General features: G+C 30.3%; 1 protein-coding gene across 1 annotated transcript in view; it reads left to right on the top strand.

The window, feature by feature from the left end:
- The window catches only part of LOC111628733 (bromodomain adjacent to zinc finger domain protein 2B-like), a 52223-nt gene that overhangs the window by 16955 nt on the left and 14878 nt on the right, over positions 1-20390 (top strand). Inside the window, exon 4 of the mRNA XM_023372569.1 lies at positions 7793-7855. Within this exon, the coding sequence (XP_023228337.1) occupies positions 7793-7855 (63 nt within the window). The remainder of the gene's footprint in view (positions 1-7792; positions 7856-20390) is intronic.

Genomic DNA, 20390 nt, shown 5'->3' with positions numbered 1-20390 from the left:
ATAAATTCTAGCCCGATTTAGAAGCGAGATGTCGCAACTGATTATTAAACTCAGTGAAGTTTCATTGTACTCTGCGAGAAGTCGCGTTGTCGCGCGCGAGAAGTAACAGCGACAAAAATTTTCAAAATTAATTTCGCGAAAACAAATTGTGTTAATTGTACAATTTTTGTTTCTTGCGTAAGAATTTCATTTAGGTATTGTCACAAATGCATTTTTTTGATGAAATTTCGAGAATATTTTTAGTTATAAATAAATGAATTTGTGCATTTGACATCATGTTGTAAATTGCCGAATTTTTGATGGTTCACCCATTATTTTTTTGATTGCTTCATCTCATGCATTTAAATTTTAAATCGACAGATTTTAATTGCCGCACGTACCCCTTCACGCAATTTCGCGTACCCCCAGGGGTACGCGTACCACTAATTGGGAACCACTGATCTAGGTAATTTGAGAAATGGAACAATTTTCACAACTTTAACGGATCACGCTAGTTAATCTGCAGATTAGCTAGGTAATCTGCAGATTAACGAGTTTCGAGCTTTAGCGGTAACATATATAATTAAAAATACAATACAAAGAATATATCAGGTAACCAAAACATCTTCAGAAATAATTTATAAAGTTACTAGTTTGAATAATAGTTATGTAACATTTCTTGTAGATGGCACATAATTCTGATTATGTTTCTAAACTTAAAGTTTCACAGCAGTTTGTTGAAACAAATTTAACTTTTCATTGTGTGATCTAAATTAATGTCCATTTTCACATTTTACCACATTCATGCAATTTTACCATGAGTTTTGTTGTAAAATTGTCAGTATTGAATCAAAAACTGTGATTATATCTTTAATTTCTGTATTTTGTCTACTTTCTAACAATGTAAAATACATATGGGTTGAAAATAATGTATTGATATTTATTTTCTTCTAATTTGATCTGAAATTGATAAAAAGAATAAAAGATATTCCTGAATAAAGAGTGATGATGTTAAAGATGCCCAGTGTCTATCTATGTACCCAGTTGTGAAGTATAGAATAAGAAAAATAAACATCAAATTTCAACTTGTAAATTATCTCAAATTTCACCAATTGACATCAGATTTCTTTGTAATTAGAGAGAGAGATTTTTTTCATGATTAGGGTAGTGAAACTTTATTACTTCCATGGGAGGGTGTGAGGAGAGAGGCCAGTCACATTTACTGGTAATGTAAACAAACTGCAAAAGAGTTTTATTATACCAACAAAAAAACTCTCCCACAACCATTAGAAATGGGTCTAATTACAAAGTTATTTGTTTTGTTCTATTTGGGAAAGTCTTTTCTTTAATAATAAACAGTTTTGTCATATTAAATTACCATAATTTTTATTTATTTGCAATATAGTCATGCAATTTCAAAAATCAATATTACTTGAAATGTTACAAAAAGCATGAAAGTTTGAGACTGGCTACTTAATTAGGAATGTTTTCTATATGTGAAATGAAGGGATTGAAGAAATAATGGATGGACTATAAAAAATTCAGCAATTTAAAACATGATATCAAACTCTGAATTTAAAGCTTAATAATATAAATTTAATTAATAATAAAAATTCTAATAATATTAACAAAAAAAAGGCATTAGTTACAATAACTGAATAATAATCTTAAATAATAAACAAAAATTTTAATTGTTGCAAACTTTGCAATATTAATTTTTTTCATCTTTTTATAACAATAATTCAATTTGTTAATGTGATAGTGAGAAAATGGCATTGGCAAAAAAATTTTTCGAAGGGTTTCCGATTCTTCAGATAAAAATGCATCTGTTATTATCTAAATGATTCTCCACAAAGTAAATTTTAAGTAACTTTTACCAATAGAGTAATTGGTTGGAACTGTAATGCTAACTGTGCATACAGTTGATGTCCTTCAAGATCTCTCAAGACTAGAGTGAATGATCATCAGTGCAATTTAACATTTTTTAATGCATCAAAGCATTTGTTATTAAATCTTTCTTCATGACTTGTCTCTAGCCAAAATTGCTGACATCACAGAAATCTATAAATATAGTCATAAAGTGAACTGTATAGCACTTTATTATACAGTAATTCATAAGTATCAGATAATAATTCAGTAGTTAACTCATTAGCACATAATATTTGTACATGATGATCAGTTATACTTTTTTTTTTCATTAAAGTGTTAATTATTATTTCTTGCTTATGTTGTTTATATTATTGTTTCAAACTAAATTTTAGATTTATTCAAACTTGAGTAACTTTAATAAAAACGTTCATTAAAACAAAAGACTAAGTGATGGACAGAAGTAAACAGGAAGTTGGTTTTACTGTAAATCAATAAATAAATAAAAAAAGAAAAGACAAATGATCATGAAAACTGTACATCATGCTGACAGAAGAGAGATTGAAACTTGAAACATGTATTGACAAACAAATATATAAAGGATACAATAGTGAATAAAGTAGATAATCTAAGGTCTTAAATCATCACTTCATTGTGAAATATAAACAGACTTTGTTTAAATTTGTTTATTGTTTGTGTAGTTAATTTTTTTATCTTGGACATAAATAATTTTTTACATCAGTCATAACTTCAAATAGTGTGCACAATTATGTCAGTTATTTTCTGAATTCATTGAGTGATTACTAAAATTTGGCAAAAATTTGAAATTTTATAACTCCCAATTTGAGGCTATTTTTTACATTTTTACTCAATTTATGGGTAAAATATTTAAAAGACTAAAGAATAGGAGATGGAGTTTTGATGTTTTACTGAGAATTAAAAAAAATGTCAAATTTTAAAAAAATTATTTATTTATGGAATGTAGAACTCTCCGAATCAACTGTTCAGAAGTTGACAAGCTTATTGATATCACTTCATATATGAGTTGTTCTACAATGTAACTATTTCAGAATTTTATGTATTTATTTTAAACCTGAAAGATTACTATTTAAGATAATAGAAAACAAGTTTTTTATTAACTTATTGCTGATTATGTAAAATTCTTTGTGCATTTTATTGATGAAAAATTTAACATATTTTAATATACAAAAAAAATTATTCAAAAAAATTAAAGTTATAATTATATATTGTATAAACAATTATTAGAACTAATTTTTCAAAAAAAGAAAATGAAAAATATGATTATTGAATAAGAATCTAAAAGAACATATTATTTATATATAACTGACACTATCTACTTATTTCTGTTGACTTATCAATGACTTTTATAATTTATTATAGACAATTTATCACTTACTTTTTTTGAAAAAATTTCTTTATTTTAAATTATGTGTAAGTTATTAAGCTTGTTTAAAATAACTGTATTAAAGAAAATTTCTTATGAAGTATATCACCAAGATTTTTTAAATTTCCTTACTATTGTGTTTGAATTTTTAACTTGTTGAAGAGTATAGGTTTTTATTTTACTTATTAACATCATGAAGCAATCAATATTGATTACTTTTAACTGAGAACATACTTGTCTGTTTTTATTAAATATGTGCTTATAAGTAACTCTGCATATATGTAATCAATTAAAATAGGTAAGAATAATTATAAACTATTGAACTTTTAAGATGCAAACTAAACAGAATAGATAGGTATTAAGTCTATATAATTTGAATATGGAAGAAGAAAACAAATTTTTGAAAAATGATATTAGAATTTGCACAGAGTTTATTTGAAAATACATTATTTTCAAATAAACTAATTAAAAATACAATACAAAGAATATATCAGGTAACCAANATATATACAAACATTTAATTTCTGTGTAATTAATTTTGTAATACTTAAGTTTCCAGAGCTTTTGCATTTGCCAGATATTAAGTTTTTTATGTATATTGAATTTTTCCACTGCAAGAGCTATTATTTTGTTTTATTTTATTAAAAATATATTTGTTTTGATGGTCATCTTTTAATTTATTGAAATAATTTAATGAACTTTTATAAAATAACTTCTTTAATGTTCATTCTGAAAAAATGGAGGAAGAAATTATCATTCTAATGTGTGGATACTAAGAAAAATGTTTTAAAAATATTTCTATATTCTCTCTGAATTCAACTTTATCACATAATAGATTGTTAATCTATGATGCAAGTGATTCTATTACAATAATGAATAGTTGATTTTGTTTCAAGCTATAAGTTATTTTTCTGATATAAACCCATTATCATATAATGTGAGACTGAGTTTTACTTTTGAAACGAATACTGAACTATAAATGTAATTATTATTAATGTGACCAGAATTATGCAGTGATACATATGAAAATATGTGAATTATGCATTTTTGTTTTTTACTTAAATTTTTCAACATTTTGAGAAATGACTAATATAATCAAAATTTACTTTTATTTCCTTTTAATATATACACATAATGTGACCAAAGATTGTTGTTTTTATTTTTCTAAAGTGTAGTTTGTGTTAAAAACTTGTCTATCCTGGCCACTTTCCTCATACATAGGATGTTATTGATTCAGCATATTGAAATCAACTATAAATGTATTTCTAGTTTTGTTTTATCAGGAAACTTCTGTCTCATTGAAAATTCTTCTTAAAATATGATAAATTATCTGAACATGTTTTTTACTAGGATATATTCATAATGCTGTAATTGCAAGGGTATTTAAGTGTGAGGCATATTTCTAGATCTCAAACTCAGAAGTGTGTAGCATTTTTGCTGTTCATAAATTTCTTTCCTGATTTTTGGACAAGATAGCTCTATCATAAGCAATTCTAATATGTGGAATTTCCTGCTATGCAAAACCGTTTAACTTAAGGTAGTTCTGTAAATTAGTAATAAAACACACCTTTAATAACCCAGCTAATAAAAATTAATAATATAATAACGTTTTCGATCGTTTCTTAACGATCTTCTTCAGTTACCATAGCATAGAATAAAATTGGAAAACCAGATTCCGAGCCACAAAAGAGGTAAAAAGCAATGAATCGAACACACGGCGATTTCGAAACATCATAGAGAATTCGAGACATTGGTTACAACAGAACAACATAGTCCTAATGAAAGCCGATAAATCGAAAGGAGTGATATTGCTAAAACAATCGACCTACAACGAGAAATTACGTGAGTATATTGCAAGCACTTAATGTCAACCAGCACCCATCCATTTTTTAGAAACCCTGCAGCAAAGGGTTAAAAGGTTCACGTCCACTCCTTTAGCACGACTCTTACATATGCAAAACTCCACCGTCTGTGCGCCAAGAGCACCGAGAATATTTCCTTTCGCCAAAACACACAAACCAGGATACCAAATACGCCCTGTAATAGAGAAATGTAACTCTCCAACTTTCTTAATCGAAAAACAACTGGTCAAATTCTTCCAATCTAAAGCTCAGCGCCATCCACTCTTGATTAACAACTCTCTACAACTAATAGAAGATCTCAAAAACATTTCTCTAATGGACGATGAATATATGACAGTCTTGGACTTTAAGTCGATGTATCCATCGATAAAATTGTCTCCTTGCTTCTGCGCACTAAGAGATTTTTTATTTGCCAATGTTGAAAATGCGACACATCATCACAATCAAATACTAGAGCTTGCACACCTAGTGTGTTATACATCGTTTTTCGAGTTTGAGAACGAGTTATATTTGCAGGGAAGAGGCGTACCTATGGGTAGTCCCACATCGGCGATTCTATGTGAGTTGGTCTTACAGCAACTCGAAAACAAAATTCTACCCGAATTTCAACACCTTATCATTTTGTACGCCAGATACGTCAATGATATATTCATCTTGTGGCAATGAAAACCTGACTTACAGCAATTTTTGGATAGGATCAATAATAATCCTTATGGTTTATTACTACAAGTGGACCAGGAGAGTGATAGTATTGTAAATTTTTTGGGCATTTCCATCGCTTGCACACAGGGAGAAATCAGGACCGGCATATACAGAAAACCATGCTTTCAACCCACTTTAATTCCGCATAATTCAATCGATCCACATCACATTAAATTGGCGGCCTTTAGGTCCTGGATAAAAAGGGCTTATACACATTGTTCTAGTATAAAAGACACGATGGCGGAGCTAAACTACATTCTAAAGATTGCGGAACAACACGGATACCAAAAGGAAATCATAAAGAATCTTATTACAACCTTCCAAACAACTAAACAACGGCATCCCACAGGAGACCGTAGACAAAAGATGGTTTTAAATTATGTCCCGTTTTTGAGACAAATACATAAAGAAACGGCCANGCATACCATGCGCCAATTTTTTGATAGACGAGTTCACATGCGCAGTGGCGTACCGTGAGTGTTAGCAGCCCGGGGTGGAGAAAAATTTCGGCCACCCCTTATTTAGGTATTTCAATTTATAAGACAAAAATTCAGATTTGCCACAGAACAAGCAATGAAAAATGTGGTTGTAGTGTAGCTACCTGTATAAAATAGTTCTATATGACATTAGTGGTGTACATGAACACGAATGCATCGTGTAACGTACAAGCAAAAAGAAAAAAAAAAAAGGTCAACAGGTCGATTGCACCAAATTGTGTAAGAAATTGTAAAAAATTAATTTCCTATGTAATAGTCATAATTGCAATGAAGCCAAATCTGGCAATGTTGCTCGGAACCGACTGAAGCGCCACTTGTAGTCATCCAATGCGCCAAGTTTGGTGCATGGGCCACGTTTTGGCCACCCCTGATTTAAATAATAGTTAGGGGTATCCCTAATGGCTGTTTTTGGCACACCATGACAGAGATTGTCCAGTTTTCCAGTTTTATATAGTAAATAAGTTTCTGTTAATAATAGAAATACAAGCAACTGTGGCAATTGAGATAACTGAAAGAGAAAGTTTATTGAAAAAGAAATGTTTTGGTTTAAATTTAGCTATCTTCAGTTTTGAATTTATAAGTTCTGTAAATTGTTTGGGATCTGCATTTAGTGGATACATTACAATTACATGCACATTACAACTTATATGCATCCTGAAATTATGGTATAGATCTGAAAAAATATAAAATATTTAGAATAAATTGATATATAAATTTAAATTTCACAATAATGACACAAGGAAACAGTGTTCTGGTCATTTTTCTTTCCACAACAGTGCAAGCAGGGAGAGAGAATTTTTGGTTTTTAAACAGTCATTTTTATTCAATTTCATTTAGAATATTTTATCAAATCAATATTTAATAATGAAATCAAGTTAATTAAATATATGTGCAAAATTTTAAAAAATATGTATTATTATAAATTCTATGCAAAAATATGTGATTCATGAAAAATTATGCAAAGTGTGATTTTTTTATTAGCTTCTATTAATTGTAGTTTTTCAATAACAATAAATTTATAAATTTTTTTTACATGACAAGGTATGATATTAAGGATATAAATAACATCTTACAAAACAGTATTTAAAGATGTTTATTCCAATATTGGTGATTGTTTCATAAGAAATCACTTAAATAGTATAGAAGTAAATAATAATTTTTGGGTGTATGTTTGAATTAGAAATATGCAATGAATTTGTACAACATTTTCTAGTTTGATTTAAAAAATAAGTTTCGGAATTTTGAATTGTTTTAGAAAATGAACTTTCTAGTTTATAGATATTCATGAATTTATGTAAAACATAGACATCACTGTTTTTTATTAATTTTTCAAAATTTCAATTAATTTATTTTATGTAATATGGTTATTTTTATTATTAAAAATTTATATTTTAATTTTATTTAATAATTAAAATTTTAGAAAAAAAACAGGATTTTTGTTATTTTATTATATTAAGATTAATTGTGGTGTCTATGCACAGGAGAGGGAAAGGAAACGGGAGGAAATCCTCTACGAGAAACGTTTGAATAAAGAAAAAAAACTGGTGAGCTACTAATTATGAAAAATTACATTTAAAGAATTATTTTAGTCAAAGGCTTTTTGTCTAAAAGACCTCTTTGTTATGTGAAAAATGTTAACTTAGTATAACATCTTTCTTTATTCAAAAGTATTATTTATATTGAGGTTATATACTTAAAATAATTAAGGGAATAATAATGAACTTATATTTATTTCCTATATACTTTATTAAGTTACAAGAGATAATACTGTAAATATATGTTTTTACTACCAATTTATATTTACAGTTTTATCTGTGCATTTTTATATAATAAAAATTTGTTTCTTCAAAATCTGTTAAAATAAAAACTAAGATATAAAAGACAGATTCTAGAGTCAAAAATAAGCTTAAAAGTCATCTATAAATATTTTTTAAATTTTTCATTGTTTTCGAGATCTGGCTTGCCAAAAAAATTAGTTGTGTGTTCATGTTCTTTGAAGACATTTTGAACAGTTCTTGTAAGTTTTCTGTTTAAGTTTGTAAAAATGTGAAATGTTATTCAAAGTAAATTTACAATGAACTCTTGCTTTTTAACTTTTTTTAGTGTGGAACAGATGGTTAATGCAAAATTTTAAAGTGGATGAAGTTCTATTTACATTTATTATGGTAGGGCCTACTTGGGCAGCATTTAATTACTTCAGTCAGAGACAGAAGTATAGGAAAAATAATCTACAAAATTACTTTAAAAAGTTGATAACTCTAGTGTTAGTATTTTGGCAGGAATGTGAAAAGTTTTCTTTTTTTGAAAAATATTTATAAAGGATTTTAAGCTTGTTTTTGACATTAGAATCTATTCCTGAAATATTGGCATGGAGTTTCATTACATCCAGTTTATGAATTTCAGAGAGAGTGATTTTTTAAAGACTTAATATTTTAGTACCATTATTTGATGATGTATTGTTTATTATATATTTTTAATATTTAATTAGCCATTAAAAACAATAAATTTATCTACTTTTGCAATGTGAAATTCATTTTGTTTTGTTTCAAATTATATTAATAATAAATAAATTTCATATTAGACCAGTCAAAAGGCCTGATGCAGGCATTGGGGCATAGTAAATAGTTAGCATGCATAGCAATGATAAATAATTAATTACAAATGGTTTACCTAAAGTTCAGAGACATTTGGGAGAACACTGTTGAAAGTGAACTGCCCATAACTATCATTGTCGTGTACTAAAACCAACATCCCTACATCCAATTCTCTTGAAATAACTTTCAAAATACCAATAAGATACTACATATTTTCGTTATGATTGCAAAGAAATACCATAATATTCCGTCTCCAGTTTAAAACATAGTTATGTTTTTTTGTTTTATTATTATCATTGTCATGTACTATGACCTACATCATTACATCCAAGTCTTTTAAATAACACGGCAAGCACCATGCATGATGCCAAATACCATCAAAAAGAGTCGAGCATGGACTCTGGCAATTCCTAAGTTTGCCACTATGCTTTGCTGGCACTCGATACACTGACAAAGACTGGCCATTTTTTCAATTTTTATATAGTAGATAGATAAACATAATAATAATAATGAATTTCTATTACAAATAAAAATAACAATATGCTGAATTATACTGTAACAATATAAAATATATATATTATAATTTTTATATTGTTAATTTAAATCAGGGGTGGCCAACCTTTTGCATACCATGCGCCAATTTTTTGATAGACGAGTTCACATGCGCAGTGGCGTACCGTGAGTGTTAGCAGCCCGGGGTGGAGAAAAATTTCGGCCACCCCTTATTTAGGTATTTCAATTTATAAGACAAAAATTCAGATTTGCCACAGAACAAGCAATGAAAAATGTGGTTGTAGTGTAGCTACCTGTATAAAATAGTTCTATATGACATTAGTGGTGTACATGAACACGAATGCATCGTGTAACGTACAAGCAAAAAGAAAAAAAAAAAAGGTCAACAGGTCGATTGCACCAAATTGTGTAAGAAATTGTAAAAAATTAATTTCCTATGTAATAGTCATAATTGCAATGAAGCCAAATCTGGCAATGTTGCTCGGAACCGACTGAAGCGCCACTTGTAGTCATCCAATGCGCCAAGTTTGGTGCATGGGCCACGTTTTGGCCACCCCTGATTTAAATAATAGTTAGGGGTATCCCTAATGGCTGTTTTTGGCACACCATGACAGAGATTGTCCAGTTTTCCAGTTTTATATAGTAAATAAGTTTCTGTTAATAATAGAAATACAAGCAACTGTGGCAATTGAGATAACTGAAAGAGAAAGTTTATTGAAAAAGAAATGTTTTGGTTTAAATTTAGCTATCTTCAGTTTTGAATTTAATAATTAATACAGTTACATTTCAAATTTTAATTTTTTTCTATAAAATTATTTTGCATTTAATTGAAACTTGAAGATGGCCAGAATTGAAATCTGAAGATCTAAATATAAGTCAAAAAACTTTTTTTTTTTTTTTTTTTTCAGTAAGCTTTTCCATTTGGTTGTCCTTAATTACCAGACTGCTTACATTTTTACATACTGTATTTCTATGAAAATAAGAGCATATTTTTTGCAACGGGTATCAGATTTTTCAACTGGAATATTTTTCTATGCTCTTATATATGAAAACTGTTTATTTTTGCAATTTTGAAACATTCATCTTGCTTTTGCATATAAGAGCTTACCTTCTATATAAGAGCATATTCTTATGTGCACAAACTTGTTTTGGCTTATACAAGTACTACATCACTGTATTTAATATTCATTTTCAATGAAGTTAGTTGTGTTCATTTATTTATTAACATACTTTTTTGGGAAAAGAATTATGCATTTTATTTATCATCAATGCAGATTGGAGATACTTTTGCCTTTATTAAATAAAGCTTATTCAGATTACTAGACTATTAAAAGAATAATTTTGTCAAAAGCAAACATAGAACATTCGATATTTTAATATTTCCAAAAATAAGTATTGAGCTAATTTGCCAGATTTTGAATATGTATCACTTCATTGGTGTAGCTAAGCAACAAAGCATACAAAGTATGGGATTATGACCAGAGTTATCATGAACTTTTGCAGGACCTGATTCCAAAATTTTGAGGGGCAAAAAAATGCATTTATATGTACTTCTGAATTTTTCAATAAATTATTTTTTATAAATGCAAAGTGCAAGCACATACCTACATACAACTTAGAAGAGACTATTGTACAAAGTTTTTTTAGTTCTTTTAGTTTAGTTTGCTAACTATATATTTTGCAATTGAATTGGCTGCACACTTATAATACTAAGTGTAGAGCACTATGACATTTATAATGAGCTTCTCATGGATCACTGGACTAAGTTGCAGGGAATGTACTAAGTCCACATATCACCAGTTCTGATTATATCTATAACAGTATTAAATTATAATTGAAGGAAACAATAATGGTCTTGGTTTTTTGTTAATTTTGAAGATTTTATAATTATTCTATAGTGAAAATTAAGAATCATTAAATTATTTATTATTGAAGTTATATTTTTACAAATAATATAAATTGTTTTATATTTTATGTTAAGTTAATAATATAATAGTTAACAAACATAAAACAAGGTTTTAATTATTTGACACTTCAACTAATAATGGATTTTTCTTATCAACAATCATTTAAAATGCATCTTCTAATCCTATTTAGTTTCATTCAGAATTGTCTTATATGTTCGTGTTAAAGATGAATGAATCTGCAACAATGTCTTTAGTAAAAGTCCAAAATTTCCAAAACTTTTACTTTTTCAACTTGCTTGACAAATGAAACTCACATGGATTGGTCAGCAGCATTTATACTCTCTTGAGATAAACTTTTTACATCATCCAACTTCAAAGTTTTACTGTGATAATCTTTGACCAACCTGACTCTAGGTTAACTCAATTTGGTTAAGTTTTATATGACATGGTGATAGATGTAATACAATGTAGCTTGCTGCTATAGTCATGTCATCAATAAAATAATTGAAATACTTCAGCTTCTCTATTTTCACTATCTTCAACAGTTTCAGTTTCAGTTGTTCTTGCTACCATATATTTTTAATCAGTTAACCAGTCATGGATTTTGTTTTTTTCACCATGAATTTGTGGGCAACTTTTGAGAACAAACACTTTCATACTTTGTAGTATTCATAACCAGAGGCATATCAAGAGAAGTGCTTATGGTATGTATCACTTTCTTGATACCAAAGCAATCAGTTTTGTTACTTTAAAATAAAAACAAGTAAAATGGCAAAACCATATTTGGGACAAGACTATGTCTCAGAGATTCATTGCTAAGTGGAATCACTTTGACGCTCAAGGCGGGTCTCGTTCTCCAATCTTCTTTGGTATCGCTGCTTTTGGATCATTCAAACTTTTCCGGCCACAACCACAAGGTCATCCACGATGCATTTTTTATGAAATTAACCTATCCAATTTCGAAATTTCTCTCTGTTGCGTGTCAGCCTGGGCTGAATTTTTGTTGATGCGTAATGAAAATTTTGCGTTTTTGAAAAAAATAATTTTGGCTATTGTATCATCCAAAATTATTTTTATTTTGCACAAACAATATATAGTTTAACCCAATTATAACGTCATCGGATGTAACGACAATCCTAATATAATGTCAAATTTTTATCAGCCCCACGATTTTACTGTACTAGATAATGTTAAAAAAACCTACTTGTAACAACATAAAACCCTGTTTTAATGTCATATTTGAAGCACTCCCAAATTTACAAAATTATATTACAAATTTTATTTAACAAAGAAAATACTGTGTTCAGTCCTAGGGTCAGAATCCACTTCCTAGAACAACTATGGGTAGTACTCTCACAAACTGACTTCCCCACGGAAGTCAGTTGGTGAAAGTACTTTCCTGACTTTCCGTTTGCCACACCTTTAANTCCCAAATTTACAAAATTATATTACAAATTTTATTTAACAAAGAAAATACTGTGTTCAGTCCTAGGGTCAGAATCCACTTCCTAGAACAACTATGGGTAGTACTCTCACCAGATTTTGGTTTGCCTGTTTGTAGAGAGTCGCCGTTTTGTATTTTATTTTGACTCAGTTCTCAGTCCCCTGAGTATCTACAAGTCTGGTTTTTTTTTTGTGTGTGCATGATTTGGTACCTAATTCTCTGTGCCACTTAATACTCTAATGCACTCCTGACATGTACTCCTTCATACATCTAAACTGGTTACCCAGCAGGCAGTACAATATTATAAACAAGAAATAGTCTTGTCAATAAGTATAATAATGCATATCACATGGCTTCAGTTAGGTAAAATTAAGTTACAAAAGTAGTTCTAAGATAATTGAGCAACATTCTTCAAAAAACAACAGGAGGCATGTGCCTTGAGCAGCATTCATTCTGTATATGCCACTGTTCATAACAATCAGAGAACTATATGAGATGAGTGTAATAAATGTTCAAAACTATTCTTTAAAGCAGGAATTGTTTGTTTATTGATGATTATCACAATTATTATTTAATGCAAAAAGTAGAAGAGCTCCATTCATAATTTATTTTCATTTTCTGCATTGTTACAACTTAAATGTTCCATGAATACTAGGATTTTTAATCCAGTTGATAACCAGAGATGGACTGGCCTACTGGGAAATTCCTGATTTCTGGTGGGCTGTTAGCTCAGTTACCATATTACGCATAACTGCCTCTTCTATGTGGCCGACATTACATATATAGGCCTATATTTGATATATTCTTGAGCAAAAATTTGTTTCTAATTCAATGCTGTTGATAAACCATTAAAATATGTATCTTGATAAGATTTCACAGTACTTTCTTTCTAACATTTGTAAGTCATATGACCAGCATTAATGTTTTCCAGCTTTTCTTGATGATGATGATGGATTGTTCTCAAGTAAAAATGTCTTCATGCAATCAGTTCAGATGATTGTTGTAGTTCGAGATTCTGATTTGGATAATTAAACACAAATCCAATTTACCTCAATACATGATGCAAAGTTGACTTACTTTTATTTGGTAAATTGGAATTATTGTTTATTTCACAAAGAAAGAGTTTAGTCATGGGAGGCTCATTTCTAAACAATATTGATGAATTGTGTTCTAATGACATGCACACAAACTCATTACATTTCATACATTGTTTTTTATTTATATAAAAAATTTTTTAACCAGTAACTCCTTTCCATTTGTCTGTTAATTAGCATTTTTTTCTTATAACAAAAATACTTGAAATTGATACACACTAGTTGGAACCAGTCTACTTACTATGTTGCCTTTTCAACTGACAAAGATGATTTTGTTTTTGCAATTGAGCATATATATTAAATCAAATATGCCTGAATTATTATTATCTTTTTAAATAAAACAATTTTTATAATAGCTCATACTACTCTTGTAAATACTATAAATACAATAAAAATTTTTTAATGTAGCTTATTTCAAAAAATGAGCATCTTACATTTAGGATACTAGGCAGATATAGAGATCCCAAATAAAACTTTATTGAATCTTTAAAAAAATGATAATTTTATTTATCTGAAAGTAAAGAAAGAATATGTTTATACCAATATAAAGTTAAAATGTTTCTACTATAATTGATAGTAATTGTTTTTGTATAAGTAGTGAAGTACTTTGTACACAATCCAATGTCACATTTCATACATCTTGTGCATTCTGCATGACATTGCCTTTATCTTGTTTTTGTTGCTTGTCAAGAAAAAAATGATAGACAGTAGTTTATCAAATCATAAATTTATTTTCAACTTTTTTGTGGAGCATCCTTTATTAAAGGTTTATATCAAGGTGCATAAGAGTTGTCTTTGGAAAGTTAAGTAATTTGTTTTTCCACCATAAACTCCAATTATACACTAATTATGTGTCTTTATTTAGTGTAATATGTTTTTATCTTGACAAGTTGTATCAATTTTTTATTGAAAATTTTTCTCTTTGTCATCATCTGGATTATAATGGATTAAAAAAAATCAACAGAGGATAAAAAGAGTAATCTTGGCTGGTTTGTTGTAACAGTATTTTCATTACCAGAATTCTTGTTGAATACATCATTAGAATTTTTGAGTTGAAAGTATATTTGTAGTTTGTCATTTGGTTCTGAAGGTATATATTGCTACTTCAAGAGAATCAAAACTGCATCAGGTATGCCTATCCCAGCATAATAAGAAATATATTGCAAAAGTTTATTTAAAAAAATCATTATTTATACTATTTATGCTAAATGCAATCACACACAAGCATGCATACAAATAAACAAACAAACATATACAATATGGAGCATAATTAAACACCAGTGGAATTTTTATGTAAATATTTTGAATTATTCAATATTTAGAGTAGATGGGCAAAATTTTACATGTTTTTTTTTTTTTTTTTTTTTTTTAACAAATATGTGTAGTCTTCAACCTATATCCGGCATGAACATTCATACCAGATATAGGTTGAAAACTATACATATTTGTTGTATATGACCCAGTGTGGGAGAAATCCTTGATTTTTTTTTTTTTTTTTTTTTTAATTATTATCTTTTAATAACACACACAAAATATCATCCTGATTGATTAATCCAAACATAAGTTATGCAAAAATAGTCATTTCACAGTGTTGCAAAATTATATGCCAGATCTGTACAAATAGATTATTATGATAAGAATATACAAATTTTTAATGCATAATGCTGAATGTAAGTGGATTTTTCTATACTTAAAAATCAGTGTAAATTGCACTTTAAACTTTGAGCACATTTTTAACTATGCGTTGATGAAAGGTGCTAACTGACATTGAAAAAGGTCAAATTGATCATTTACACTCAAATGACTCAAATGAAAATAAGTGAAATATCTACTACCATTTTATGTTCTGGAGATGTCATTAGAAAATACAAAAATCCAGACAGTTATCACAGTAAGAAATGGAATGGAAGGTCATCTTCACTTTCAAGCCTTGACAAAAAACAATGATTTGATGAACTGCTAGTAATAGAAATATTACTGAAAACTAAATTCTGTTTTAAAACAGACCATTGGAAGAGTCCTTTTCTCATATTCTCATCTAGAATATTCAAAAAAGATGCCCAACCCTGTCTGAAAGATTACCATAAGATAGCAAGAGTCAAATGGGCAAAGGCAAAGATGAGTTGGACAACTGAGTGACAAGAAATTGTTTTCAGTGACGAAAAATGTAACTTGGATGGCCCGGATGGTTATCAACACTATTGGCACAAAATCAGAAAAGAAGAGCAAGATTATTTTTAAGTATATCCAAGACCTGAGTCAGTATGATTTAGGAAGCTTGGAAAATCTGAATCAGAGGATGAATGCAACAGCATATGGAAAAGTGCTAGCAGAACATATCCTCTCTATTAGCAAAAAGTTGCTAAAGAGCAAAACAGAAATTTCAACATGATGATGATCTCATACATACTGCAATGCACACTACTATTTGCTGTCATTTATAGCAGTGTAATTGACTGGCCAGCATTCTATCCTTTGACCTGAATCCTATCAAAAATCTATGGGGCTTGTAATGGAAGACAGTTACAAACAGTTGATGAGTTGAAACTAGCCATCATAAGAGAGTGGCAGAAAATCAATGTTAAAAGACTACAAAATAATTATTTCAATGCCAAAAAGTATATTTGCAATTATTTTGAAATACAAAAAATTGATTGATATATAATTGTTTTTATTTGAGATTTATTGAATAAATAGGTAGCACATAATTCTGCACCACCTTGAAATGACTATTTTTACATTATTAATGTTTGGATTAATCAATTAGGATGATATTTGATGTAAGTCATTAGAAGACTTTGAATTGACTGGGACAAGGAGTAATTCCACCATTCCAGTAAAAGACAAAAATGGGAAGCTTATAATTGCTCAAGATGAGCAGACCAAGATGGAACATTCAGGAAACATTTAATCAAGTGGAATTGACCATCACATATGATTTTGATATTGAGGATACACAGAATGAGCTTCAGGTGGACACTGGTGATATTACTCGTGAGGAAGGGAGCTTGCAATTAAAAGCCTAAAGAATAATAAGGCAGACTGGCTCAAATTACAGCTGAGATTTTGAAGCATGGAGGGCAACCTATGTTGGAAAAGTTAATGTTATTTTGTTTAACAGGTGCTGGCAGTGTGGAGACATCCCAGAGAATTGGAGAAAGGGCACTATAGTCAGAATTCCTAAGAGGGGAAATATCTTGAATGTAACAACTGGAGAAGTATCAATCTCTTTTCAGTGCCTGGAAAGGCATTTTATATGGTCCTTCTTTGATGCCTGTGGATTGCTTTCGATCAGTGCTTGCAGGAGGAGCAAGCTGGGTTTTGCTGCAGAAGTTCGTGCAGCGAGCAGATCTTTTCCCTTCAAAATATCATTGAACAATTGCATTGAGTATCGACATTCATTGCCATTAATTTTATTGATTTGATGAAGGCTTTTGACAGTGTTCATTGTGAGTCCTTCTAGCAGGTCCTGCCCTGCAACTATACAGTGTACCAGCAAATTTTGTTATCATTTTCAAGGCCTTATATCTGCATTCGAGTTGTTGCATCAAGACTGAAGGTGGTCATACGACAGGATTTTGAAATTACAACAGGAGTCAGTCATGGTTGTGTCCTGTCCCTTTTTCTCTTCCTCATCGCCCTTGATTATGTCATGCAATGGGCAGAAGAGACTGTTGCATGCATTGAGGCCAGCATCATCTGGTCTGACCAGGATTGTCTTGGAGATTTGGTTTTTGCTGATGATAACACCCTATTAGAGGAAAGTGAAACAATGCTACAGCATGCCATGACAACAGTGGGTTGGGATTAGGGAATTCGATCCCGGTCCTTATTTCTAATCCCGGGATTTCGGGATTATACTTATTCGATCCCGGGATCCCGCGATTATTTCGGTATTGAGGGTTAATAAAAAATAAGAAAATCTTACAGAAATTAAAAATCAAAATTTAGACAAAAATCAACGTATTTTACGGTATACACCTAGTTAATTTAATCACTCTAATTAATCAGACTTACAGTCAGACTAACCAGACTTAAAATCACTGTCTTCATGTTAAATTTATTCTTTTTTAAGCATCACTGAGATCTCTTTAAACTCACATAAATTGAAAAAACCTTTATGTAACAAACTATGCAAATAAACGTTGAAAATTAACAAAAATCTCTCTTAACATCGACTAAATAGACTACTTTCATATAACAACCTAGTAAGTAGGTAGTAAAGTAAGTTTCTTAGCAAAAAGTATTTAAAAATAATATTAATCAGTCACATTTTTCTTAAATATAAAGAAAACTAATCTAATAGGAACATTCTAATTTGAATTGCGAAAATATGATCTGAGAAATAACAACGCATCCAGTGTCTCATCACCAAGTCTGCTTCTCAATTTGTTGCACATATATGCAGCTGCTGAGAAAACGCGTTTAGGTTTGATGGAAGTTGGAGGAATCGTTAGTAAATACTTATAAGCTTCGAGGACACGGGGAGGATGGAAGAAAACAGTCCGGTCGACACGGATCGGGATTGTAGGAGTAAAGGCTACAATCCCGATTGTTTCGATCATTGTAAGCATGTCTTTCTAAAAATAAACGCGTTAATTTTGTAAATTCGGTCTCTGTGTGAGTCTCTCAGCGTCCAGCAAACCACTACCCCGAAACGTAAAAAGACTTTCTCGCATCATCCTGACAGATCGCGGGCAAGGCGAGGGTCGTAACCTTTTCACCTAAGGTCGACCCCCCTAAGCGAGAGGCGTCGGGTCTATATTAACCACACTGGCAAAACAAGATGGCTGACACATTGACAGGTAAAACGCACTGAGTAGTGCTCTCGACTGCGCCAGAAAATCGATTGGCGCCCGCGAAAATTCAAAAATACAAAAATGAAGTATATTACCAAGTAACCCAGTGAGAACTGCTTGCCTATCATTTTAGTTGAAAATACAAGAAGTTTTATTCCAAGCAAGCATCGCAAGCCCGCTAGGTTAATTTCTGCTGCTTGCTTGGAATAAAATTTCTTGTATTTTATATTAAAATGATAGGCAAGCAATTCTGTTAAAAGCACTGGCACTGAACGTTTCGCTTCATGCAGTCTATTTTGCAATTTTTTTAAAATGATGTCAATCCCGAAAATCCCGGGATTAGGAAAACTTAATCCCGAAAATTTTGGGACTGAAAAGTGGTCGGGATCCCGGAATCCCGATTTTCGAGATCCCGGGATCAAATCCTCTAGTTGGGATGCACACAAAATTGGCCTCAGGATAAATGCCATAAAGTCGAAAATTATGCATGTAAGCAGTGTGGTGTAGAATTATACACCAGTGTAATTTAAAAAAAAAAATTTAATTACTTAGAATAGGTTGACAAAATTTTACATATTTATTTGACATTGGCTTCTAATGTAGTAGGTGTTAGTAGTTCCTTCAATGCTAAGTAGCATACTGGGCAGCAATTATCTTCCATTGATCTTGATCATGGGCAAGGACTTCAGCTTCCTCCCATGTCATATTGATTGAGCATCTTCAGATCTTGGAGAAAAGTTCTATGCCAAGTATTCCTGTGGCATCCTTGTGGTTGTTTGGCACCAGGAGGAACTCATTTCATGGCTGTCTAAGTGATCTTATTGTTCTCCATACAAAAAATGTGGCTTGCTAGTCAAACTCTTCTATGGGTGACAATGTTATGAAGTTTGCACATCCCACTCCTTCAGAGAACCTCTTTATTGGTGATATGGTCTAAATATTGGATCTTTAAGATTTGTCTTAAACATCTCTGTTGGAAGACATCAAGCCTTCTATTGATGCTTCCCGATGTCTTCCAGTACTCACTAGTGTAAACAGCTATTAAAATCACGATGGTGAATTGGCAGAATTTGGTTCTCAGTGAGATGGATGGTGAGGACTAGATTTTGTTCATCTGCCAGAAAACAGTCGCCGCCTTTATGATGCAGCACTTCATGTCCACTTCCGCATTGCCATTTTTGGAAATAACACTACCCAAGTAGTTAAAACTCTCCATTTCCTCCAATTGTTGTGCTCCAACAATAACTCCTTGCGTTTTTGCAGTGTTAGTATATAGCATGTATGCATACATACAAACATTTGTAACTTCATATCATAATATCACATATTATTTTTTACAAAACAAAAAACAGCATAAAATTTCATTATGTTTAGGTATGTCCATAAAATTCTATTTGCCTAATGTCCTATATGTAGGACATCTTTCAAATCAAAACAAAACAAAGTACAAACTTCATCAGATTTTAACAAAAGTGTTTCTGTAGTGTTTTGAAAATAAAACTAACAACAAATAAAACTTTTTTCATGATGATGTAAACTTGAAGCCATTTTTTACAATTTTGTTTTTGAAACAGCTCAATTAACATATAATATTGCAAACCAATCAAATTAACCTTTTATCATCGCCATCTTGTTTATGATAATTCTGTAAACTGTCCGAAGGCAATATAGGTCAGTCAGGCGATATTATTTTAAAAATTCACCAAAAATCAAATTATCATTATATTC

The sequence above is a fragment of the Centruroides sculpturatus genome, unplaced genomic scaffold (genome assembly GCF_000671375.1).
Source record: "Centruroides sculpturatus isolate CEXI.00-Female unplaced genomic scaffold, Cexi_2.0 scaffold598, whole genome shotgun sequence".
In the NCBI taxonomy this organism is placed as follows: Eukaryota; Metazoa; Arthropoda; class Arachnida; order Scorpiones; family Buthidae; genus Centruroides; species Centruroides sculpturatus.
The sequence above is the reverse complement of the archived record's forward strand: the minus strand, read 5'-3'. Positions and strand labels throughout refer to the sequence as shown.